Here is a 27,696-nt window from a genome sequence, read left to right as displayed (position 1 = left end):
CCTTTTTCTCCTTTTAGGTTTTGAGTTGACATTTTGGGGAGAAACTAATAGTAAGTATAGTAATGTGACTCAGCCTGAATAAATTATATTCTTAAATGGCAATATTAAAGGAATTTAAATATATACCTATTTTAAAATCATGAACTTGACATAATTAAAAGTCAATGTCTACTATCAGTATTTCGTAAAATTCATACAAATAATAGCTAGTGTTAGGAACCATGAACAAATACGTCTAACATTTTAGATAGTGCTGTATAAAGGTTTACATTCAGCCAATGGGCAGTATGGACTTAGAATGAAAAGTTAAATAACAAAAATTTAAAGAGTATTATTGGTATGAACGCATCGTTTTCATTTGAAATGCAGATTAGTCATTGGACGATTAATATATCTTCAACTAGATAATTCTTCATCAATTCAGAGTACAAATTTAGAGGAACCAAACAGAGACTACTAAGGGACCTGAGCAGCACAGCACAGGTGCTGAACGGGCAGGCATAAACATTCTTTTTCATTTCTATTTGATCGTGACAATCGGAACCCATGTATTATTTCGAGAGAGCACGGAGCACTGCCTGAGTCACGTACCACTTCCTCCATGTCACTTCAGGTAGACTCGGACCATAAAATGACAGGTGGAAGCCAACCTACTGCTGGCCTGAAGTTACACTATATGGATTCAAGTAAGACTGACCAAAAATGTCACTGGAAAAAGGATATTTTTTTGGACAATTTTCCAAATATCAAATGTGATGAGGAGAAAATGTAATGGAAATTAAAGCAAATCATACATGGGATGTGTTAATACACAAGTATGTACTCTACAAATTAGAGTCATTGACACAGAATAATTATGCAGGCAGCTTATGTCACAGGCATGTGACCAAACTTAAAAGGCTCTGCCAGCATCTAAGAATAAGCTACCAGTGGCTGTTCAAACTCAGTCCCCGGCTATAGTCAGAGGTGCTCTCCTCTGGTCAGTGTTGCCACTGTGAACACCGTGCATGTGGGGATAATGCCAAATAAGTGACAGGGTGAGCATTCCATTGAACATTCCTCCAAAAGTCTAGCTTCTAATGTAACCGACTACAAACAGTTCTAATTAATGTCTTGCACAGAGACTCTTATTATTCTATACCACTGAGCATGATTTATCTCATCTTATGATGAAAAAAAGTGGGACAAACAGAAGTTATACAAGAGAATTATAGAGTGCTCTACAGTTCTTCCATCGTCTGAGGCGAAAGTAAAGTGCCAAATGACATCCCACTTATAAGAAAGGATGCGTGTAGAAATCTCTAGAGTAGCCACTAAAAGAATAAAGTGCAAAAATCTACCAAGCTACTAGGGGGGAAAAACAGTAAAAAAGAGGATGAGAAGAAATGAACATAGGACAGAGAGCAGAACACAAAAGTGTAAGTAAATGGACTATAGTTAAATTAAAAGATGAAGATTGTTAGGATTAAAAAAGCAACAACACTCAACTATATTCTGCTTACAAGAGACACACCTTAAATACAGGGATATGGAAAGGTTGAGAGATAAGGATATATGGCAAATACTAACCAGAAGAAAGCTGATGTAGGTGTATTAAAACCAAACAAAGATGACAAAGTAGAGGACAAGAAGCATTATTAGAGATAAAGCAGTGATTTATCAGAAAAATTTTTATTTATGTGCATCTATTATCACAGTCTCAAGATATTTAAACCAAAACTGAATTATAAAAAGAAACAAATCAATAATCACTATAGGAGACTTTAATATATATCTCTTAGTGAACTGATAGTACAAGCAACAAAAAGATACAGATGACCTGAATACGATAAATACTTGACCCAGTGGACATATATAGGATCCTATATGTGACAACTTCATTTTTTAAGCAAAGAGAATATTACAAAGGGATCGAAAAAAAAGCTCATTGTATTTCAAGAGACTGAGATCATACTGAGAACGTTCTTTAACCAAGCCCAAATTAAACTCGACACTATTAATGAAAAGCTAACTAGAAAATGTCCATATGTTGGAAATGAAAAAGACTTCTAAATAACCCATAGGTCAAAGAAGAAATCACAATGGAAGCTAAAATTGTTTTGAAATGAAATGATAAAGATAGTATATAAAACATCTAAGATGCAACTAAAGTGGTGATCAGAGGAAATTTACAGCCTTTAATGCATTTATTATAAAATAATGAGTGAAAATCAATGCTCTAAGTACTCATTTCAAGAATTTAATGGAAAATTACCCAATAAAAAGAAACGAACTACTGATAGACGTAAATACATTTGTTCACCAACAGACAGATACACACAAAAATGTTCAGAGACGTTTCATTCACAATATCTCAGACAACACCAACGTCTATCACCTTGAGAATGGATAAACTGTGGAACACCCAAACAATGGGAAAGGATCCAAAAATCTGTAAATAGATACAGCTCAAATCCTTGTCTGACACCTAAATGTCACATGCACAGGGTGAGACTAAGAAATGCAGAAAAAGCAACAGCTGGAAGGCTGGAGAGCTTAGCAGAGTCTCAGCAGATATACACGTTGGGGATACAGAGCTGGGGATCAAGTCTACCAAGGCAGGAAGACTTGGTGAACATCACAGGTTCCCCACTGAAAGTGAGAAGGGCCATACCTTAGGAATAAGGACTAATTCACAGGTCGAAGGGCAAACCAGATCCATCTGAAAAAAGTCTAAAACTAAGCCTCCATGAAATCAGGGTGGTCCACCAGTAATTTAACTGCTTGCCAGAATAAAACTCTACACTCCTAAGAGGAAGAGAACAGAATCCAGTTTCTAAAACACTTAACCATGATGTCTGGAAGAGGGCGGTGGAAAATCAGTAGGACAGGGTGAAATGTAAAACTACAGACTCTGAACTCTTTTTTTAGTAGGGTCATAGTTTGGTTGGTATTCCAAAATACATTTTATAATTCTAATACTACTAAAATTTATTTATAACTTCATTATAACAATATACATAGATTTATGAGATTTTTATAATTTTATACCATTTCTAGTAATTCCAGAACTATTTTAACAATCCCCAGGGGCTTCCGGTGGGGGATGAGGGGTGGGAGGTACAGAGAGCAGGGAGGGAGCAAACAGTTTGAAATCAGCCAGGGCTGCTCTGCTCTGTATAAAGAAGTTAATACAGAGAGAAGCCCTCAAGAGAAGTTTCTTTTCTAAAGCTTTATCTGACCTGAGGAAGGACAATTAGCTAAATAACTCCAGCCCCTCTGGCCTTCCAGTCTCAAGCTAGGGGAGAAGAATAAAGCTAAGAAACTCTTCTGAAGGTCACATCTCAGGTACTATGGCCCATCGAAAATACCCTGCAAAGCAAAAAAGGAAGATTTAAACCTAAGATTATTGAATGCTCTCTCTCCCAGTACCCTCCACCCATCACCCATCAACATAGCTCCAGGATAAGAACAGCAGGCTTCATCTGAGACTCCATTTAGAAGGATTTAAAACAAACAAACAAAACTCAAAGATAACAGGAAAGACAAAAACCAAGGACATCAAAGGAAACTGAAGTACTTCAGAAAGAAAATCAGGTATGTCAGAAACTTGAATTTACATAAAGAAATAAAGAGAATTAAAGATGGAATATAAAAAGTAACTGCTCATTCAAAATAATAATAGCAACAAGGTACCGAGTGGTTGTAGCTTACGGATACCTGAAATGAATGACGACGGTGCTGGAGAGGATGGGGAGGCACAGGTAATACTGTGTCATGAGGTACCTGTTCCATTTTCTATAAACCTGTAACTACTCTAAAAAATATACTTTATCAACTAACGACACAAAAAACGACACAACAGCCATCTGGAACCAGCAGTAGTTAGGAGGCAGCACCTGCTTGGAGGAAAACACGCAGTGTCTGAATGTTTCCAGAAGTTGCATGTGGACAAGAGCTTGACCTGAGTGTCAGTTACCTGTGTGCCCCAGGGCCTGCCTGGCACACAACAGGCTCTAAAAGTCTGGTTAATAAATATACCGAACAAACGAATAAAAGGATGATTGCAGTGAAAAGGAACGTAAAGAAGTACAGTGACGGCAGGAAAAGATAACTCCAGCGAAAGCCTGACCTGACCCGGGACGGCATCTGTACTCTGCTTTTACTGCTGCACGATATTTATTGCAGAAACTTCTAAAGGAAAAGTTACTTTTGTTGAAGCTGAATGCCTGGTCCTCAACTCGCCCTCCTTTAATTCCTCCATGAAACCACTGTTTTCAGATGAAGAGGCAGGCTCTGTGTGGCAGGCTGCACAGACCCTGGCTGCATTTGGGGTGTGACCCCGAGCCCCAGCAGAGCAAGCCCTCTCAGGACCGGCACCCCCGCTGAGCTGTTCCCATCCCCAGGGCCCTCATGGGCAAATTCCTGGCGAATTTTATTTACCCAAGCTTTTGTTACTAAACAACATCAAGGTCTGGTCTCAGAAGCTCCTGAGCCACAAAAAAGATCATCTTTTTAAAAAAAAAAAACAAGGGATATTTTTGTTTATAAAACTTTTATTTTGCCAAACAAGAAACTAAAATACTGGACTATGTGGGTTCGGTGCCTGGCACGTGAGAAGCGTTCGGAGGGAAACGTGCCCAGAGCAGGACACGCACGAGGCAGTGTCAGCCTCCCGCAGAGTCCTGATTTCTGGTGACACGTGGGAAAGGAAAGATGATGCGGAAAGGACAAAGTTGGTATAAACCACTTATTTTTTGGTAGTCTGGCAACCAAAGTGAAATAAGGTAGCTAGACAGCAACATTAAACATTCTTTTTCTTTTTTAAGAGAAGAGATGACAACAAGGTTTGAAGGAAGAATAAATGGAAACCAATAAACTCCTTATGACTGACATAGGAATTATTTCTTAATTATTTTTAAAATGCTTTAAAAATAAAATATTCTAGATATTTTAAAATCAGAATTATCAGACTTATCAGAGATCTAGTCTTTCAATATCCAAGGTTGTTGATAGCTAGGGGAGACGTCTTCTCTGAAAATTATATCCAAATATTGTGTCAAGGAGCAGGGAGATTCAGGTCTTAGGTGAGAATTCTGTCATTGGGAGTGATAAATTGAGGAAGAGAACTGAATGCTTATTACCTACTTCATTTCCGTTAGCAATTAAACTAATTTAGCCTATCCGCTGTACACTAGTACTGTCAAGTTAAAGTATGTACAGGGTTTGCAATGAAAAAAAAAATTTCCCAAGGAGGATTTTAATGTACTACTCTTATTTTAGCTAAAAAGACAATGTCAATTTACTCAAGAGTATCAATTATACATCACACAGAAATAATCTGTAGATTTTACATCCATATACAGATTACAAGTGATTGTTTTCTTTACATCTGAATGTAAAATACAGCATTAGAAAATTAAAAGTTTTCTACAAGCTATTATAACAAGTGAGTAAGTTAACATTAATTATTCACCTCCCTTTTTCCTTGATTAGTAGATGAAGGCTAAAATATGACCACCTTGACACTAACAATAATGAATGAAGCTGACAACGAGTTATTCCTTATGGTGTCACTAATTAACTGTACGCATTTCCATTCAAACTTAAAAAACACTACATTTGAAATTTTAAAAAGATCTTTAAGATAATAAAACAGGACTCCAAAACACAAAGTTGTGGACATGCACAGGTAGAGATGGCACTAAGAGACAGTTCCAGTTCACGATGACCGTCTTAAACATTTCAAGTGAAAAATTTTTTCAAAAGAATTAAGGATTTCTGTTGTCTTGTTTTAAAGCGACCACTTCTAATTGAACAAGTTTAAAAACAAAACAAAACAGGGCTATAGCTCCCAAGTTTGTCAGAAAGCCATTTACTCCTTTGATCTAAAACCACACACGCCATGCAGATGTTGGGTGGCGCTATCACACTGTGAATTTAAGGGAGAGTCACAGAATCGTGCATCCATGTTCTCTCTCATTCCACGACTGCTGCAACGCGGAGCAAGAACAGAATAACTCCATGCTTCTGCAGCTCACATGTCACCATCGCCGCCTTCTACCTTAGACGGGAAGATGCCAGACACCAGCACGCAACTGTCGGACCCTCAAAGACAGCAACAGCTCACAGGTACCCAGTCCTTCCCCTGTGCCAAGTGCTGAGCTAACTGCCTTTCGGAGATGGCCTCATTCAGTCCTGACCTCTGAAGTGGGGCACCGCTATCGCCCACATCATACAGAGGAGGAAGCTGTGGCTCTGAGAGGCTTTAGATGGTTTTCCTATGGTTACTCAGGCACTAAAGGTGGTGGGGCCGGGGTCTGAGCTCATGTCTGATCCTGAGCCTGTGCCCTTGGCTACTCTGCACCCTCATTCGCATAGGCGAGGGAAAATCTCGAGGAAGAGGAAGTAGATTTTCTTGGCTGGGTACCCTAGGGCAGAAGGATGCCCAGTGTATGTGAATTACAGGGAGAGGCATGTCTACTCAACATCTCAGAGCTGAAGGAGAACTGGAGTGGTGGGACTGATGCCCCAGGCCCCCTGCCTCCCGCCCCCGATGACCTGCCGCGGCCCAACAACGCACAGGGGACCTAAGTCCAAGTCAAACGGACTGGGCAATGGCTACCTGGCTTGATGCACCTGAAAACTTTAAACACTGAGAGTGCTTCAGGAAAGGAACTGAGGAGGCATAAAAAGATGACGATCCGTTACAAAGGGCAGGGAGACCCACTGCCTGCCACACGTACCACACACTGGAGAAGGGGCTCTCGGAAAAGGGCTGGGGCGTCCCATTCCCACGCTGTCTCCCCGCATGCGCCTGTCGGATGGATGTGTAAACAAAGAGCCCCTCACTGGACCAGGGGAGACTCGGATGAGAAAGTAGCGGGACGCAGCTGGCACGCGGTGCTCCGCGGCAGCTGCTGGCTTCGGACCGAGGGAAGACGGCACCGGGCGCGGAGTGCTGGCTAGTGCGGGGCAAGCGGAGCAGGGCCCGTGCTGTCCACAGGGACTACAGCGTGCGCTCACACGACGGACTCCGGGCTCACATCCCCCGCTGCCGTCGTTCCCACTCGGTCTGACGGGCATCCCAAACCTAACGCGTCTTTGAGCACATCCTGACGCCCCGTCGCCGCAGCCCTTCGCACTGTCAGCACAGCGAGCCCGTGGCCGCCCCTCCGTCCTAGTCCACTCGCTCATCACCCCTTCTCACCTGGGCGGGGACAGCCTCCCACCCCGGCCGGGGTCCCACCCTTCCAGTCTACTCTCTGTACGGAAGCCAGGAAGAACTTTTTAAAATGCAAGTCAAACCAAGTCACCCCTGAGTTCAAAACCTTCCGAGGCTCCTGGTCTCCACCTCAGCATTGCTACCCTGACCCACAAGCCCCTGGAGACCGCGCCCTTGGGCCTGCCCTGCCTCAAGGCCTCATCTCCTCCCGCTCTCCACCCTGAACCGCGCCCAGATGGCCGAGCCTCCGCATGGTGACCCAGGCTCACAGGGCGTCAAGGTCACCCCAGACAGCCGCCTGCCCCTGCGGGGCTCCCTCTCCACTGCCCCTGGCCACTCTCCCTGAACCCGCCCCACACCACCACCGGCTCCATCACTCAGCGGCCCCTCCCTCACTGAGACCTGGCAGTCAGACCTGTCTGTTTACCGCCCACCAGAGTGCAGGCCCCGCCCCCGCCGAGCGCAGGCTTCATGCACTGATTTATCCCTTGTGACTAGAAAAACAGTGACAACCAGACGGCAGCTGCTCATCTGAATGAGCGCATTGCGATTTCAATGAGGAAAGAAAAGCCGTGATCTCCGAACTACTGAATATTTGGTTTTATGTGCTCTTCAGAATATCATAGAATTACTTTTTCTTCTTTCAGTTAAGGTATAATTTTTCAAAAGAGCTAAGAAACAAATCCCGTGTTCGCCCCGATGCTCACCCCCCTCCCCAGGACAGGACTCCACCTCGGTACCAACAGAGGAAAATTTAAAACAGAGAAATGTAGGCAACTATCAAAAATGATGAGTAAATGAATTACTTATGAATTCAAAGAAATACGTGCAGAATGTTAAATTTTTAAAAAGCAGTACATAAAGTTTATATAGCCAAATGCTTTAACTATGTAAAAATGGATATTTTAAAATAAAGAAACTGTTTATTAGGTTCATTGTTTAGTAAAGGTATTAATTTTTTTAAAAAAGCGCATTTTAAGATTCATTATAAAATAAAAGTATAGTTCTAAACTTCCTGGAGAACTCATAGTCATTTAAAAATATTAATACTAAGTGGGAAGCTGGACAGGATTAAGTAGAAAATAAAAATGACAGAATATTGAAATATTTAATCATATACATATGTAGAGAAAAGAGACCTTAGTATGCCACAAATTTCTATCGTTATAGCAGAGGAAGCAGCTGACCATCGGCCATGGCTTTGAGTTATAAATACCTGTCATATATATACATTATCAGCTTCACTGTGCTCCAGAGTTACAGAAATAGACTTATTCTGGACTCGATGAGTCCAGTTCTTAGTTGTAAAGAGCTTGCCATTTAATTTGCCTCTTTAGTCACCTCATAATTTTTATCTGTGAACCCATGCTCTTAAAATATTAGTCAGCTTTTAATAACTCAAAACCTTCCAGTTTTTACAATGAGTTCTTATTTCAATTTGAAATGAGACATACAAGCACAGAATCTGCAGCCTAGCCCTTGAAATAACAAGGCTCCAATTTGAATTTGTACTCATTCTATCCCACGATCCTCTCCATGAGTCTGAAATCTCAGGCAAAATGAAATATCCCTTGTCCCCTCGATCTGTTCCCTCCACAGGAAACCATCACCCTTTCCACGTCCAACGCCGGCCGTCAGGGTATCACGGCATCCCCTGACACTCCGTGTCCCTCTACCTCTCTTACCCCCACATGCGGTCATCGCTTCCTGTGAAATCCTGTAGCGTTTATACCTCTTACTCTTGCACTCGGTCCTGGTTTAAAGCTATGCGTGCATACATTTCCATAATCTCCCTGACTATGTTGTATTTTGAAGGTGGAGACCAAGTTTATAATGCTGTATATTACAGCCATGGTTTCGAGAGCCCAGAGAAACTTAGTTCACAGTTAGAACGAAGAGCCCAGGACCCTGACCTGACATGCTCATTTGGTTACTGACAAACATTCCTAAGCTCATCCTAGAGTGTATCTACTTCTCACACGCTTGCATCACTAAAGTTGTGCTGAACGGGACAGAGATGGCACATGTGTTGTAACTGCAGCTGCCTCTCCTTCTGGGACTCCCCTGCAACCGACATTGCTCAAGGATCACACCTCTCACCTCTGAGGGCTGTCGTGAGAATTCAGCGAGACTCCCGAATTCTGTGTTTCCAGCAATACTAACACAATCCATTTACCGCATTATTCATACTGAGTCAGGGCCAAGTAAAACTCTTCAAGGAGTTGTGGTGAGGTTACGAGGGTGCACTCGTGGGACGTGCCGTAAAGGATGGAGGATGCTGCCTAAAAGATTTCTGACCCATCCGGATCCTAATTCAGGGTTTTGGATTTCTCCTCCGGCCATGACTAGGTATGAACAACACCACGGCTGGGCTGCGAGCGCTGGGAAAAGTGCACTAGGCTTCCTTTTTTTTTATTTATGAAATTTATTTTCTTATATAAATTATGTAGAGTTATTACAATGTCTGTTACATTTAGTATGAATTACTTAGGATACCCCACGCTGGGAACTCTCAGGAGTGATCTACTACTTTTCTTGTAACAAAATACACAGAACATAAATTTACCAAAAGTGACACTTAGCACATTCACAGTGTTATGCAACCATCACCACTATCCAGTTTAAAAACATGTTCGCCATCCATAAAGAAAAACTGTACCCACTAAGCAGTCACCCCGTTCTCCCCTCCCCCCGCCCCTGGCAACCCCCAATCTGACTGCTGTCACTAAGAGATCTGACTTTGGAGAGTTCATACAAATGGAATCATATCCCATGTGACCTTTTCATCTGGCTTCTTTCACTTAGCACGTTTTCGAGGGGCCTCCGTGCTGTGGCGTGTGTCGGCAGCACATGGCTTTTGCCTGGCTGCTCCCCTGTATGGATACACCGCATTCTGTCATCCACTCATGAGCTGCCAGACATGTGGGTTGTTGTTTTTTTTTTGCTAAGATTTCGTGTGGGTACGTGTTTCATACCTCTTGCAAGAGATGGAATTTGCTGGGTCATATGGTAACGATGTTCAAATTCTGAGGAACTGGTAGACTCTTCCAGTGCGGCTGCTCTTTTTTACATTCCTATCAGCAACATCTGAGGGTCCCAATTTCGTTGTATCTTTGCTGACGCTGGTTACTATCTTTTTAATTACAGCCACTGTGTTGGGTGTGAAGTGCTCGCTCATTGTGGTTATGATTTGCATGTCCCTAATGGCTGGTGTTGGGCATCTTTCCATGTGCTTGTTGGCATCTTTACTTCTAATAATTTTGTTAAGTCATTCAGAAAAGGAGAGAGTACCAGAGGAGGTACATTTATTCCTAAAACTCTCAGAACCCCACTTCCACTATCGAGGAATCTACCTGATTCCAACCAAGGCCGTCACCTTCCAGTATGGTATCTCCATTTGCTTGAGGTCGTGTGTCAGGCCAGGCCTCGCTTGTGTCATGATTCTATCTACACCTGTCTTTGGCGTGTTCCTCTCCCTTTTACTTAGTTGTCCTCCTTCCTCAACCTGTCACAGGGGCCACGACCCTTCGCAGCTTCCTGCGCATCTGACCAGAGCCGCTCGTTCCTGGCATGCTTTAAAGTCCCTTCCCCTCCTCTGTGTTAGAAAGTGGCTTTGTTTCTGACACGTAATTAAGGCCTAGCACGGGGCCATGAACAGAGTACGATACTGCACAGCTGTACGGGGTGTGAGCAGGTCTCGTGAACAGTGATGGTGGTGTGGTAAGGTACAGCCCTTGGGTCCCCTGGGCCACCACCCCGCACTTCCACCTGTGCAGTTGCTGTGGCCCCCTGACCAGCTGTTCTTTGTTATGGCTGAGAGCGTAAGAACAAGGACTCCACACTGACCCCATCTTCAGCTGACAGGACACACACTAGCCCTGAAGGAGAAAAAGACCAATTTGAATAACTGTGAAAACTGGGTTTAAACAAGATATTCTGTGCTTCACATACTTCAAAATTCAAAGGTTTAAGAGAATAAATAAGTACCATAAAGTATCATGAAAAATGGGCAACGATGTGCCACATTTGCATCCAGGATGTACTCATCATGCAATCAGGAAGCATTAAACGTTACACTGACTAATCTTGATTTGACAACTTAGCTTTTATATCTGTAGTTTTTTTTTTAATACTAATTATGGTACATCGTTTGCATATTTAGTTACTTGAAAGCTGAGAGAAAGAATGTTCTTCTCGTAACGACTCCTGATTGTCTGAAGGAAACAAAATACAGACATACATGCTGAATCAGTTTCAGACTATATGATGAGTCACTATCTAACACAATCTTTTATCTGTTGAGCTATAATGGGCAGGATAATCTTGACTGTCACAAGATAAAGCATGTCAGAAAAAGCATATCTTACTGACATAGAAAATTAAATTGGCACGACAGGCCACATAGCTGGCAGACTGCCTGGATCAAATTAACTAGCCATTAACCAGCTGGTGACCTCAGCAAGTTAGTTACTCTCTTTGAACCCCCGTTTTCTCATCTGTAAAATGGAAATAATAGTATGTACTTCAGAGGGCTATGATGATGAGGCGTACGGGCGTTAATATTTGTAAGGTGCTTAGGACAGTGCCTGGCACACAGCCGGTGCTATGTTCAGCAAATAAAATAAATTCCCTACTGTTTCCTACTTTTGTAGGAAGGATTTTAATCTCTTAAAGTGAGCCAAACTTGCAAGTAAAAGTTAAGTGTTTTTGGTCAATAACAACTGCTTTGGCTCCACTTAGCTCACTCATGCACTCTGGTATGAATTCATTTATTTTATCTAGACCTTAGGAATGTTATTTGTAATATTTTTGTGAATTCATAACATTTCTTTTAAAACATTTCAGATTTTTTTCCTACTCTTATTTTTCAGACCTAAGACTGTCAGGTTGAATTTTGAGTTATCAACAAGGCAAAACCATAATAAATATTTTTTAAAAATGACATAACCTAAAACATTCTATCAATAACAAAAGAAAACCTATCATTTTCTAGGTTCCTGGCTGGTGAGGGCATAAAAATCTTCTGTTTTGCGCCCAAGAAACTGGCCCAAACAATTCAGTAATTTTTAAAAATAATGCGATAGCTGACTAACCTGGAACAAAATAACAGTCTAAATTTATGTAATGGAGAGCTGTAAGGACCTCAAAGCAAATTTGTAAACTCTCCAAAGAGAGTATCCTGTTATTCCTTGGGAAATAAATGGGAACAGGCTTTATTTTTCTATGCTTTAAAAATGTTAAAACACGTTCGAAGTTTCTTTTAAATATTTTGCCAAAACATTTTCCCCTGACCATGTGTTTTCCCCTATAACCTTTTCAATATTCACTAAGTCTTTAAAAATAAATGTTGTTTGATTAAGGGACAAAACTAGAAGTTTTGCATAAATTTGAGCTTCCCTTTTTAAATAAGTACTGTTCCTTGAGTTGAACTGTGTACATGTGATAAAGATTTATATGTGTGACTACAGGCACACACCCTGACAACCTGAGTCACATGAATAATTATTCATATGACTTATTATTTAACAGTTAAACATAGCAGATTAAGATATTTTACCTGCCAAATCCTGACTACTGAGCTCTGGTTTCTGGCTTTCTGTTTGTTTGTTCATTCCTCCCGACAGGGCAAGGTAATTACGCTTTTGAGCTGCTGACACCACTGTGGTTGTCAGGGTCACACTGTTAATGCGGACGAACCCAAGCACTTAGAGGGCAGGTGGTAAAGATTTGCTTTTTCTTTGGAGAAAAGGGTATCAAACCCCTCAGGAGATCACTCAGTCTTCACCTTTAAGAAGCTGTAGACACTGCAGGTCTTCCACCATCAGGGAAAGGGCCTGTGAAGGGCCAGGTCTTAGATAGGTTAGGCCTTACACGCCAAGCTTCTCTGCTGCAGCTGCTCGGCTCTGCCCCCGAGGCCTGAAAGCGGCCACAGACAACACATGAACAAATGGGCATGGCTGCGTTCCAATAAAATATTATTTACAAATAGATGCCGGCCAGCCCCTGGCTACAATTAAGGTACAACTGATAAAAGGTGATGCTTTAGCAAAACGATTTGAAAAGAGACTTCAAAATATATGCCAATTCTTACTGTAATCTTCAAGTGGTTGAGCGCATTCATAAAAATGACTAGAATCTGGTATTTTTCTTTAATTACTAATAATTTCCTATAACTTTCAATTATAGTTGAAAAGAAGCAATGACATATTCTGAATAGTCTCTAAATAAGAGAACAGACTATTCATAAAATATCTTTTATTTTCAAGAGAAAATGATCAGGAAACGACTATTTTTGGGGGAAGGACATGTATCTGGAAGACTTATAGAAAATTAAAATCTGTCATTTCTTAACTTTCTTAAAAGTACTGATACCTGCTATAGCATGAATGAATCCTCAAGTCATAATACTAAGTGAAAGAAAGCAGTCACAAAAGATCACATATTAGATGATTCCATTTATATGAAATATCCAGCATAACCAAATCTACAGAGATAAAATACAGTAATGGCTGCATATGGCTGGAGTTGAGGGTGAATGGGAAGTGACTGACAATGGGTATGGAATTTCTTCTTTGGGTGATGAGAATATTCTAAAGTTAACTGTGGTGATAATTTAAAACTTTACGAATATACGAAAAACCACTGAACTGTACACTTTAAATGGGTGAATCGTACTATTCATGATCTCAATAATGCTGTCATAGAAAATAGGATAAATTAACGATGGCTTTCTTATGTGGGATGATAAACACCCTTATTGCTTAAACCACTATTAGTTGGATATTTTGTTACTTTTGGGCCAAAAACATCTTAAATCATTCACACATCATTGGGTGAGCTGATGCTTGAAAGCAGGATATGTAAAGGGAAACACCCACAGCTAGAAATCAGAAAGGGTACTGCCGCAGCTCTGTCTTAATTTAGAGGCTGATCCAAAAGACAGACATAAAGTAAAAGTCTAATCAATTTGCTCCTCCGGCTGTTAGCCTCCCTCTGCCCCTTAAGTGAGAAGAGACTGAAATGCTTCGCTTTGACACTCTGATTAACATTCATGATGTATGTGGCCAAGTTTTCCCAAGCTGAATTCTCTCTATAAATTCCTACGAATTAAGTAAATATTTTACCCAGAGCATATTTTCTTCACTTATCTCCTAAAGTACAAAAATACCAGAATACAACAAAAATTTCATGTAAAAATATGTATGAAATGAAAAAGGCTGTGTCTTAAAGCAACCCTAAAAATATTTTAATTCAACATTAAAATATAAAATACTTTTATAGCTAAGTGGATACCAGACTAATTGGGAAAATCGCTTTGTAAATTATGTAAATATTCGGCCATAGACCTGAAACTATATGAAATAATATTGAATGTCAACTCTTAATTTAAACAGTTAAAAAGAAAATAAAGAGGAAAAAACTTACTTTTATAATCAAAGTTTTAGAAAAATAAGAATTTTTCAGCATCCCCTTCTTTCTAGAGCAATATTTTTAAAATGAAAAATTTTAAACTATAGGATTTTTTTATGTGTGTGGGAAAAACAAAGGTTTTTCAGAAACAATACTCCTAATGAATAAAAATTTTGAAATAATTTGTGATCTTACATATGCAATACTTCTTCAATTTTATCACAGAATTTATAAGTTTCATAATTCAGTTATGAATACCAATACCAAGAGTCAGTAGCTATGCAATAAGATCTTGAAAAATGAGAAAAATACAATCTACTTTAGATCTTTCTCTTTATTTGATGAATTGTCCACTATTTTTTTAAACAGGGAATTTAAACAGAGGGTAGTATTTCAGTCTAAACTTTAACAAACAAACAAAAAACTATGCAAATCAAAATAAATTAATATTAGGCCTCCAAATATTAACTCCAAATAGCAACTCTTACTAGGACAGTAGTTTATCAGGGAGTTGCTGTAAATGAGTAGAAAAGTAATAACGACATGAGATAGTGAATATAAGCAAAGAACAACCTAAAACAAAAAAACACAACGAAAATTATTTCCACCCCTTCTGAGTAAAATACACATCCGCATGAAAGAAACGTCACCATTGCAACATACTCTCCTTATTGGAACTGAAGTTTTAAGTTCCTGTTTAAAACAACATGGTTGCTGTGGAAATAGCTGATTCAACATTAGGAACTTACGGCTGAATAAAACAAGGTGTGGAACAGAAGTCTTACTTAAACAGTGGCAAGAACCACAAAACACTAAAGCAGCAGGAACGATGCTGACTCAGAGCACCATAAGCTTAATGTAAGGGTCATATATTATTTTCCCTCATGCTTGACACAAATAGGATGTGTCTTTTTCATTTAGTCCTATTTTTTGGAACCCTATAATCATCTCAATCACCTCTCACATGTCCTAAGTTTTATTATCATCTTCTGTCTATATAATGCAGTGTGTATTTTACCAAACTGACCTTGTGTAGGACAGAGTCACTTTAGTTCAGTCTTCGCCAGAACATGCCAAAGTTATGGCACTAGCAGAACCCAAGTCAGGATTTTGAAAAATTTTTAGATGTAACTGAGTCTATTAAAAACAGCAGTATTGATGTTCATAATACAGCATCGCCTCAGGCTTAAGTTTTGTCTATCGCTTTTAGGGATCTTTATAAACTTTTCATGTATGAAATCTGTCAGAGAATGTTAACGAGCACCCAGACCCATTTCACACCTGGTGGCCCAGCCTCCAACCCCAGCACTGACGTCGCATCTCAAATTCGTTCCTCCACTTTCAGGGGTCAGTTAAGAATTTTCCAAGCAATGCTGAACACCCTCAGGACACTTTATGCAGAAATGGTGTGAATTATGTGAGCCTTAAACACATGCTCCTACGCCCTCCTCTGCTTCCCTTCCTACTTTGTAATTGGAGACAGATCCACTTTTTAAAAAACACGTACACACTTTACCAATCTTTCCTCCGGTTTTCTGACCCTTCCAAATCATAACAAACAATTTGAAGCCAGAAATTTTAACCTTTGTAAAATAAAACATATTTAACAAGTTTTAAAAATGGTGGTTATGTGTGGGGCTATTTAAAAAATTGACCTTTCCCCACTTAGGAGATGGTACAGGGAACTGGCTCTGTAAATAGAACCCCAGATTCCCTGTGCAGCTGGCACTGCCGAGGGTGTGGCTGCCCTCTGTGTGTGCACAGGAGACCAATTCATACCAGCAAAACTGGAAAAATCGCAACTGAGAGCAACTGTGGAAGCAGGGAGAGCCAAGAACAGAACGTAAAGGACTCTGACCTCCTGCTAGGTGAGTCACAGGAAATACTCTTGCCAGAGCTGGGAGGCCCAGCACGCCTGTCTCCTTCAGCAAGGAATGTAGGTCAAAGCTCCCCGGGCTGTGTGCTTCGGCATCCGAGGGGAAAGGCTGAGCCCACGCCTCAAAAGCAGAAGCCCGACTCTTAGGAAGTAGGGAGGCCGGGGCGGGCCCTGGCCTGCCTGTAAGTCTCCACTTTCAACAGGCCACACTGAACTCGATCATCCCAGAACTGAACGACCCAGGGTGCTGGCTTGACAAACCGGAACGCTGGGCCAGCCCTCCTTTCTCTTCTGGGTCTGGGCCACTTCATGTGTTTTTATAGGCACTCACTGGATGAAAGGCCCCCAAACCGCAGCTCAAGTTGGGTTTACATACAATGGACAATCAGCTCACCCAGTTCTGTTGACACGGGGGATCTGGTGGCCAGCTCCCCAATCTTGACCACTTCGTCGTAGTAGGCTTTTCCTGCCAGGATCATAGCTAGACAGGGAAGGCGGCACATAAAATCATATTTAGACAAGGAAAGGAAGACGTGACACAGAGGTTTTTTCCCAAACATCCGTTGGTCCCTCTGGCTGCAGGAAAGCTTGGGCTGTGGCAAGTGTGGCTCTCAGAAGGCAGGGTTTGTGCTGGATAGCTGTGCCAGGGCAGAGGCCCCTGCCCACTGGAGAGCCCCATGGGACCCTCACCTGGGACCAGCCCTGGGGAACTGATCGATCAGCAGCAGGCGCTGACGTCCAGGGAAGGCCCTGCTTGCCCCTGATGACAGTTTCAGAGCAGAAGTGGTCCTAACATCAGACTGGGGCTGGGAACATGTCTGCTCCAGCCAAAGACCTTCCTGAGCCGGTTATTCTCACAGAGACCCAGGTCTGCATATTTTCAGTTAGAAGGACTTGGGTGGGGTGGCCTAGGAAACTGATCCTTCAATGGTATTTTTACTTCTATTGAAAAAGACGCTCTGAGACACAAACAACATACTTGTTGCCAGGGGGAAAATCTATGAATTTGAAATACATTATCATTCCAAAAACAAAAAACAAAAAACAGAATTACCTGAAAAATAACAATAACCTATTACTCCCCCGCCCCTTGCCTCTGTGACAGAGATGAGAAAAACTTTTATTTCTATACAATTATCTTAAAAAATAATATTTCTCCTTTTGAACTGATTTTGAAGACTAAATTATAAGTTACAGAAATCTGCATTTTGATTTGTTTTTATTTTTTCTTTCTTTCTTTTTGTTTTGGAGAGGAGCAGAGGAGAGTCAGGGGCAAGACAAGATAGACCTTTACTTCTAATGACATGACCTCCTTGGGCGAGTTAGTTATTTTTTCCTGAAACAAAGGACGGTCATCTATAAAATGTCCTAACAGTGAGAGCACTGGATGAACAAACAGAACCTGCTTATATCAATTTCTTCTATCACTTTATAACTAACTTTTTTGCCCCAATTTATAATGGGTATTGTTTTTAAAAAGTGGATTAAAAAAGACATTTGACATATAAAAAAAAGGTGTGTGTGGGAGAGTATCATAGGATAAGTTAATATACAAGTCCAGCTGAAGATGCTACAGGCCAAAAAGTAATATTTTCATAACAAATTAGTGTATTTTAGCATCTCTTGTAGAATTAAAAATGATAAAAGTTAGGGTTTTTACTATGTATGTATGCAAGTTTAGAAAATGTAACGTTCTACTCCACAGTTATTTCATAAGACTGAGTATAACCTTAAAGTATAATTGTAAAAAAGCACAACAGCGAGTAGCATTTATACAGACTTTCCAAGTCATTATTTAAGTTATTCTAGCTGACGACATTAAGACATGGGTCGGTGACGTTATCACCCCATTTCACGAAGGGGAGTGGAGATATTCTGGGACATTCCCAAGGTCAGCGGCAAGTCAGAGGGATTGCACGTAACTTCAGCTGAGATACTTCACTTTCTCAGTTCTAAATTATGCTGCTTTCTGATTCTTTGGCCTCAGTTAAAACTGAAAAAGAGATGACTCCACCTGCAAACAAGTTTGTAGCCAATAAACTGTCGAGTTGATATATGAAGTATTTTAGTATGAAGGTTTTAAATTGCAAGGTACTGATAAACTGAAAAGCCAGTTAGTGAGAGAATGGTATACAGGATTACACAATATTTAAACAAAATTTTTGGTTTCAACCCATTCAACTGAATTTTTTCATTAACTGTTGACTTATGTTTAAAACTATTTAACCTTCTCAGTCTAGTAAAATATCCTTATCCTTGTTTTTATGATAAAGTTGAATTAACTTTAAAATTATATAATTTATCCAGAATAAAGAAGAATATTTCCATAATTCTGGCCCCCTCTGTGAACACATTAAGAGATTTCCTACCACTATCATTTCAAAGATGAAGCATATAGGTTGTTTTATTTATTTGTGGGGGAGGGGATTTAAAATTGGTTTATAACATTATATAACATTTTTTTCAATCAAATTGTTTGGTTTTGTTGTTGTTGATGAGTTGTTATGAGTTCTTTATATATTTTGAATATTAGCCCCTTATCAGAGATATAATTTGCAAATATCTTCTCCCGTTCAGTTGGTTGCCTTTTTGTTTTGGTGAGGGTGTCTTTTGCTGTGCAGAAGTTTTAGTCTGATGCGGTCTCATTCATTTTTTTTCTAACTTCTCCTGCCTTTAGAGTCAAGTTCACAAAAAACCCTCTGAGACCAAATCCTGTTAAGCTTAGTGCTTCTGTTTTCTTCTATGTATTTTTATTGTTTCAGGTCCTATATTTGAGTGTTTAATCCATTTTTAGTTAATTTTTTTGTATGGTGTCAGATAACAGTCTAGTTTCATTCTTTTGCATGTGGCTTTCCAGTGTTCCCAACACTATTTATTGAAGAGACTTTCCTTTTCCCATAGTATGTTTTCGGCTCCTCCGTTGAAAATTAGTTGCCCATATATGGTGTGGGTTTATTCTGGGCTCTCATTTCTATTCCATTGGTTTGTTGGGTCTGTTTTCCTGCCAATATCATACTGTTTTGATTATCGTAGCTTTGTGGTATAGTTTGAAGTCAGGGAGTGTGATACATCTGGCTTTGTTCTTTTATCTCGGGACTGCTTTGACTGCTTTGGCTGTTTGGGTCTCTTGAGTTTCCATACAATTTGAGTAATTTTTGTTCTATTTCTGTGAAAAATGCCACTGGACTTCTGTTGGGGATTACATTAAATTTGTATATTGCTTTAGATAATATGGCCACTTTAACAACGCTAATTCTTCCAATCTAGGAAAATGGAATATCTTTCCATTTTTTCATGTCTTCTTCAATTCCTTTTAACAATGTTTTGTAATTTTCAGTACAGGTCTTTTACCTTCTTTAAGTTTACTCCTGGGTATTTTATCATTTTTGTTGCAATTGTAAATGGGATTGTTTTCATTTCTCTTTCTGATACTCTGTTGTTAGTATATAGGAACACAACAGATTTTTGTATATTGTGTATCCTGCAACTTTCTTGTATTTGTTTATTGTTTCTAGTGGTCTTTTGATAGAGTCTTTCAGATTTTCTAAATACAGAATCATGTCATCTGCAAATAATGACAGTTTTACTTCTTCATGCCCAATTCAGGTGCCTTTTTCTTTCTTTCTCTTGACTGATTATACTGGCTAGGAATCCTAGTGCTATGTTGAATGACAGTGACAAGAGTGGGCATCTCTGTCTTGTTCCTGATCTTAGAGGAAAAGCTTTCAGTTTTGTTCACCACTGAGTATGATATTAGCTGACAGTCTGTCATTTATGGCTTTTATTATGTTGAGGTACTTTCCTTTTATACCCGTTTTATTATTTTAATCTTAAATGGATGTTGCATCTTGTCAAATGTTTTTCTGCATCCGTTGATATGATCATGTGATTGTTTTGTTAATGTGTTGTATTACATTGACTGATGTGTGGACATCGAACCATCCTTGCATTCCTGGAATGAGCCCCACTTGATCATGATGTAGTATCTATTTAAAATATTGTTACACTCAACTTGCTAGTATTTTGTTTAGGATTTTTGCATCTATGTTTATCAGAGATATTGGCCTGTAATGTGTGTGTGTGTGTGTTGTCCTTGCCTGGTTTTGGCATCGGGGTAATGTTGGCCTTGTATAATGAGTTAGAAAGTATTCCCCCTTTAAGTTTTTAGAAGAGATTAAGAAGGATAGATATTCAATGGAATGTTTGGTAGACTTCACCAGTGAAGCCACCTGGTCCTGAACTTTTTTTTAGGAGGTTTTTGATTACTCTTTCAATTTCCTTACCAGTGATCAGTCTATTTAGTTTTTCTAATTCTTCATGGTTCAGCCTAGGAAGGTTATATATTTCTAAAACTTTAACCATTTCTTCTAGGTTATTAAATGTGGTGATACATAGCTTTTCATAGCATTCTTGTATAATCCTTAGTATTTCTGTGGTGTCCATTGTAACATTTCCTCTTTCATTTCTGATTTTGAGTTTTTTTCTCTTTTTTCCTTAGTGAGTCCATTTGCTTCAATATCATTTTCTACTCCTTGACTTTGAACCTGTGTTCTTTGGAGCTGAGATGGGTCTCTTCCAGGTAATATACAGTTGGTGAATTCAGTCAGTTTACATTTAAGGGGATTACTGATAAATGAAGACTTGCTATGGCCATTTTATTTTTTGATTTCTGGATGCTCTGTATCTCCATTGTTCCTTTTCCATTGTGATTCTGTCCGCTATTTCAGTTTGGTGGTTTCCTATGATTTTTTTTGTTTCTTCTTTTTTTATATTTCATGTATCAGCTCTGGATATTTGTTTTGTGGTACCATCGGGTTAGTGTAAAATAATCTCATACATATAATACTCCTTTTTCTTCTGACTGCTTATCTTAATTCATCTGTAACTGTTCAGTCCTTTCATGATTTTGTCACAAATTTTCCCTATTTATGTTGTGCATTCATTACCAAATTGCAGTAGTTATTTTTAATGTCCCCTTTCACCTTTAAACTTTGTTATAATTGTTTAATAACCTATTCTGAAGATCTGCAGTTTCCTCCTTCTATTAATAATCTTACTCGAAGTTTTATGTACTTTTTTCTTTCTAGTAGAAGAGTTCCTTTAAACATTTCTTGTAATGCAGATCTTATGGTGACAAATTTTCCCAGCTTTTGTCTGGGAAAACCATTACTTCTTCATATCTAAAGGATAACTCTGTTGGATATTTCATTCTTGGCTAATGGTTCCTCTCTTTCATTATTTTGAATATTTACTTTCACTCTCTGTCTTGTAATGTTTCTCCTGAGAAATCTGACCATAAGCTAATGGCGTTTACTTTGTAGGTTCTAGTCCTTTTCCCCTGGCTGCCTTGAGAATTCTTTCCTTGTCATTAATTATTGACAGTTTGAACAACATTTGTCTGGAGAAGGTCTTTTTGTATTGGTATAATTAGGTGTTCTGTTAGCTATTCTAAAGTCTAGTTCTTTCCATAGGCTTGGGAAATTCTCATCAATTATTTGAGGAGGCTCTCTGTTCCATTATCTCTTTCTTCTCCTTCTGAATGCCTATTATCCTTAGGTTGCTCTTTATAATGAAGCCAGACAGTTCTCATAGAGTTCTTTCATTTTATTACACTTTTAGTTCTTCTCATAGGTCATTTCTAGGTTTCTGAGTTCACTAATTCTCTCTTCCATCTGGACTGCTCCATTTCCAATGCTCTCTAATGCATTTCTTATATCATTTATTGAGTTCCTCAGCTTCAGAATTTCTGTTTGGTTCTTTTTTATAGTTTCGATCTCTGGTAAAGTACTCCTTTTGTTCATCAACTTTATTCCTGAGTTCAGTGAACTGCCTGAGTTTTCTTATATATCCTTGAGTTTCTTCATAACTGCAGTCTTGAATTCTATTATTAAAATCAGTCTTCCACGATTTTGATTTGGTTTCTGGAGACTTCATTTTCTTTCTATGCTCCCATGTAGTTCATGGTATTGGATGGATTGTTTCTCTGTCTACGCATTGGAGGTAGCACTCTCTTGCTTAGATACAGTTTTGCTCTCAACAATTCAGCAGGCTGATAGGTAGGGTACTTTCTTTTGTTTTTCCAGCAGATGGTGCTGTATTGCAAGTTTTTGTTTTCTCTTGCCCACTCTTTGCACCTCTGGGATGGCGGTGGAGCGGTGTTCTTTCAGTTAAGGAAAATGCCACGTACCCTCTGGGATGGTGGGTCCTCTCAGTGACCAGTTCACCTTGGCTATGGGGTGCCACCACTAAGGTGGGGGAATGTGGAGGGTGTTGGAGAACCTGTTTTGTGAACTCCCAGAGTGACCTCCTTTTTCCGCTGTGTTTTTGACTTTACTGAGCTCTAACAGGGCATCTGGGAGAAAGGAGGCACTCTGCCATCTTGCAGTCCCATGCCCTCTCCAGTTGAGGCCGTCGGTCCCCGCTGTTATTTACCACTTCCCAGCCACCTCCACTTGGTTCTGCTGCGATGGGAAGGTGGGGAGGGTGATGCCTTTTCAGGGCAGGAAACTGCGTGCCCTCTTAAGCTCCAGGCATAGTGTAAAAGCTGCAGCGCAGCTCCTCCCCTGCTACCTCGCCAGCTGGAGCAGCAGTGGGCACGGAACTGCGTCTGGGGATGCCATCCCTGTCCTTTCTCCTGTTAGGCCTCCCCTACTCCTTCCAGTGTGCCCACTCCCCACGCGTGGATCTTTCAGGCGTTTGTGTTGAACAAGGGGTCCTCTGTTGAGTTTTACTTGTATGACTCGTAAATTTAAGGGGAGAAACAATGGAGTCTTCTTACTCTGCCATGATGCTTATGACACTCTCATGTTAGTTCTGACCATCAATTTAATCTACTTCATCAATCTAATCTTCCCACTTCTACCAGATAATTTTTCCTTAAAATATGATTTTATTAGGTACAGTTCTGCTCAAAACCCTTCAAGAGTCTCCCATTGCTCAATGGGTAAGTCCACACTCCACAGAGTTCATGACAGGTTTTTATGGTAGTGGACTTAAATAAATCACACTTTCTGGAATTCCCAGCTTGTGTAGTCCCCTACCTACTGATAGATGGCTTAGTCATGTGACTTGTTTTGGCCAGTGGGGTACCAGCAAATGTAACTCCCACAGGGGCTGGCACTCTTAGAACAGCTTACTCTGCCCGCAGGAGGGAGGGAGCCCAGCTTCCTGGCCGGTCCAGGTAGCAGCTGACTGCAGCTGCAGGAGTGAGCCCCAGGAGTCCAGAGAACTGCACTGCCTTTACAGGACCATGAGAAATGATAGACCATTATTGTCCTAAGCCACCAAGTTTACAGGTAGTTTGTTATATGGCAATAGATAACTGATGCTGCACTAAAATGCACTACTGATCTGACCTTATTCTGCAATATATTTTAGTATTTCCCCAACAGTTTCTTGCCCATGCCAGTATGGACCCCAGGTCTTGGCTTAGATACTGACTTTTCTGCCTGAAGTACTCCTATGCAGCATCTGCCTACTGAAACCCAACAACTATCAGCTGGCTCAGCTCCTACAGGGCCTCCTGCCTGCCCTGTCTCCCCACCCCCACCACCGCTGCTCAAATTCCAGTGACACTGCTTACCCCATGATTTCGCTAGCTGTGCCTGATATCCTGAGTTATAATCTAGCATCCTCAACTATATACAAATTCTTACCAAGGACTTTATACATTTATCTAAATTTCTCAACAGCTTCAGCAAAAACCAAATGGTCTGCAGAAATTCTGGAAACACCTTACAAAGTAAGGAACAGTCTCTGGGAGGTGTTAAATGATAAGAGCCCTCTGGGGAGAAGCCGGTTTAGCAAGAGGCTGAGCTGCAGGCTACTCACTGGGTCACCTTGTAAAACTCTGCCTCAGAGAAGCAACAAATGCTAGAAAGTAAAAAAATCACTGCAGGTCACAGCGACTTCCTTCACAGGGGCATCTAAAGCAATGGCTCTGCAGTTTTGTGATTAAGCAGTCATCAAGGGAGAGTCAGCTGCGCAAGACTTCCAGAACAAGTGTCCTGCTCTTTGAAGGGGCTGTGGGATGCCTGCACAAGTCCTGATATTGCTGGAGAGAGAGGGAGAACAAATCCCAGGCCTGTTGCATTTCCTGACGCTGAAAAGTCTGGCAAACAGCACAGAAATCCAGAAATAGACAGTAGTTTACTCTTCCAGTGTGAGAGGCCACAGGTTTATTTTCAAAATACCAGTAGGGAGCACCCAGAGGTGGGGCATGGTGAAAGAGAGAAATAAGAGACATATAAAAGACATGACACTTGATTTGAAGCCTTCTTCAAATGTAAAACTGCTGTAAACTAAATGTTCTACTTATGTTGCTTCATGGTCTTAATGAACCAGGGCAGAGGGTGAAACCAGGGTCTGAATATTTTAAAGGTGACGACTGCTAACAAGGGAAAACTGTTTTGACCATGTTAGAATGTGGTGATTGTTAGCATCTCAAGTTTTTAAGGTGATTGTTGACAACACTCACCTTTTAGGAGTAAAACGTACGTGGAGGTGCATGTCAGCCTCTCTGAATAAAACCTCTACAAACTAGCAAACAACTCTGGTTCTCACAGAGAGATAAAAGCCAATGCTCACATTCATTTTAGAGGAAGCGCTCATTTTGAAATGAGAATCTAAGTTCAACCTTTCGTATAGATGTTTTTCCACTCAGGCTCAAAGTTTTATTTCTCATATTACTATTGAAAGTGATACACCCAAAGGCAAGAAATTCTTCTACGTAACTTATAGAATAATTCCTATGCAGCAAGACGCTAACACAAAAATTAAACATACATTTCATATATGTTATTAGTTCATAAAGAATTTGGTTGAAAAAATAGAAAACATGTTTATGGCAATGATATAAAATATTAAACTATGTCAAAGGCATGATTTGATAATTAAAATACATTTCTCATAGTAGCCTATTATTCAATTTACTCATTTCAAATATACCAATATCCTATCATTGCAAAGTTCTGTAAATTAAATTAATTGTAAATAATTTCTACCAATTTAAAGATATTTAAAAATTCAATATTAAGCATTTAAAAATAATTAAGTAAAATATTCATTGAATGGCTTTTATTATGTGCTCTATGTTCATATATTTAGAAAACGGACTTACCATTAACAGCTTTTTCATAATTTTTTCCCAGGTTTATTAAATTTCGTAGCCGTGGGTTGAACTGTTCCATAACATTCTGACAAACAAAACAAAACAAATTGATAAAATAAGCAAACAGCAGACCAAGTAATCTTTAGATTTTGTTACTATGTAGGCTGGGATACCTATGTATACTTGACAGTATGGTTACAAAGTCATGAATGTTGATTTGAAAATGACGAGGACATATCACCTTCCTGATGGAACAGGGTGCTGGCACTGGCAAGGTGTACTAACCCTGGCAGTTCTCCGGTTGCTCACGGGCTGCCTAGAACCTACTGTCAATGGCACAAACAGCAGACACACTATCTCTGCAGAGCACACCCTGCAGGGGCTAAAGGCCTAGAAGCTGAAGCCACCTTTTGGGTTTAAGTAGGTTAATGGCTGTCATTCTAGTGATCAGAATTTAATTACATGGGCAATGTTTTGGCTATCAATTGGACAAAAATCTCCATGTCTAATTACCAGGGAAAGATGGATGTTGCTGATGGCCCTAGGACATAGGCCAGCCTGAAACCTTCTTTCTAGATGGTCATTGGCATTTTTTTCCCTTGTAATTGGTTTATTTATTAAGTACTTATGGTGTAACTACCGGATGCCGGGTTCTGTGCACACAGCAGTGGCTGGGAAAACATGGGTTCCCTCATGGACTCCATGGAAAGTCAAAGACACAGAGACCAATGCCATGGCAAGTATAAGGCAGGCAATTATTTAGACTGTCAGTCTAAATTTAAAATAAAAAATCACTGCTGGGGGGCGGAGGGGCCTCTGACTTGGGCTCAGAACATATGGTGACTGAATATATTCGTTCCATGTACTAACAATGAGTGTGACAATATTAACCACCCCAGAGAGACCATTCAAGTCTCTTCAGCCCCTCTCCCCAAATGTGTACCATATGCAGAGGACCAGGTAATAAACATGAAAAATTACACAACATTCAAAGGGGCAGATGCTTGACACACATGCTATTCAGGATAAAAAGCTTCTCCATTATGAATTAGTAGAGAAAGAAAACAACTTTTATTTTATCGAGCAGCAATTAAGGCTTATTGTGAAAAAGCACCCCTTCCTCACAGCCTTTCCCCACGCCTGGCTTCACTCCCAAGAGCTCTCTCAACCAAGCTGTTATTCTTGTATTTATTACCAGTTTTGAGGAATACTCTTAATTTCTCAATTTGGGACAATAACTACAGGCCTTCTGCTACAGTAGGTGAGGACTTGGCTCTCCACACCACCCTACCTTCCCCTTCCCCAATCCTTCCTATGCAGCTGAATGGCAATTTCCTGGTAAGTCCATAGTCAGGATTTATTATTTTGCAAATATTGGTCACTATAACGCAAGAAACATTCTAAGGATTATGTTTCCTTTCTTGGCACAGCTTTTTTGTTTCTCCCAGGATTAGCAATAATTTCATCTCCCCACTCCCATGCTTAGTTTTCTACATGCTTATCTGAATTTTTCCATGTGCTCCGCTGTATCTAGCAGAAGCCTATCAATATTATTTTTCAACTGCACAAAGTTGCCAGCTAATCTTCCATTCTATTTTTTCCCCAGAACTTCCTCCAAGGACTCTCTGTCCTCTTGCTCAGTCTGGCCTGACTGTCCCTGCTAAGCTGTGGCCCTTGCATGTCCCTTTCTGGTCCCCTGTGTCAGAGCTCTCATTAAGTGGATTCCACATCTTCCTCTTTCTTCATTTATTCTGATTTGCCGGAGATCATTCTCCAAGAATAACCTAAGAATTGATATGTGAGAAGTAACTGTGAGCACCCATGCCTCTGAAATGATCTTTACCTTGAAATTTGATTGATATTTTGCTGGCTAGAGTATTTATTATAGATCAAAAGTCATTTTTCTTTAGAATTTTGAATGTCCAGTTTGCTATCGAGAAGTTGGCCATCATCACTTCTTCCTTTGTATATGACTTTTTTTTTGGGGGGGGGGGGCTTACTTCTGGAAGGCTTCTCTTTATTGCAGTGCTCTGAAACTATGTAACAGTCTGTCTCAATGTGAGTACATTTTTTATTTATTTTACTGAGCACTCAAAA

At 40.1% G+C, this 27,696-nt stretch overlaps 1 protein-coding gene across 1 annotated transcript in view; it reads right to left on the bottom strand.

Moving 5' to 3' along the window:
• BAIAP2L1 (BAI1 associated protein 2 like 1) overlaps positions 1–25,679 on the bottom strand; it is a 44,738-nt gene extending 19,059 nt beyond the window's left edge. The window contains exons 1-2 of the mRNA XM_015585240.2: positions 25,609–25,679; positions 16,885–16,971 (exon numbers count right to left, since the gene is read on the bottom strand). Coding sequence (XP_015440726.1) covers positions 16,885–16,971; positions 25,609–25,678 — 157 coding nt within the window. The 5' untranslated portion in view covers position 25,679. The remainder of the gene's footprint in view (positions 1–16,884; positions 16,972–25,608) is intronic.
• Positions 25,680–27,696: the final 2,017 nt, after the last annotated feature.

Source organism: Pteropus alecto, unplaced genomic scaffold (genome assembly GCF_000325575.1).
Source record: "Pteropus alecto unplaced genomic scaffold, ASM32557v1 scaffold40, whole genome shotgun sequence".
Taxonomy (NCBI): Eukaryota; Metazoa; Chordata; class Mammalia; order Chiroptera; family Pteropodidae; genus Pteropus; species Pteropus alecto.
This window is presented reverse-complemented; position numbering and strand designations above follow the sequence as displayed.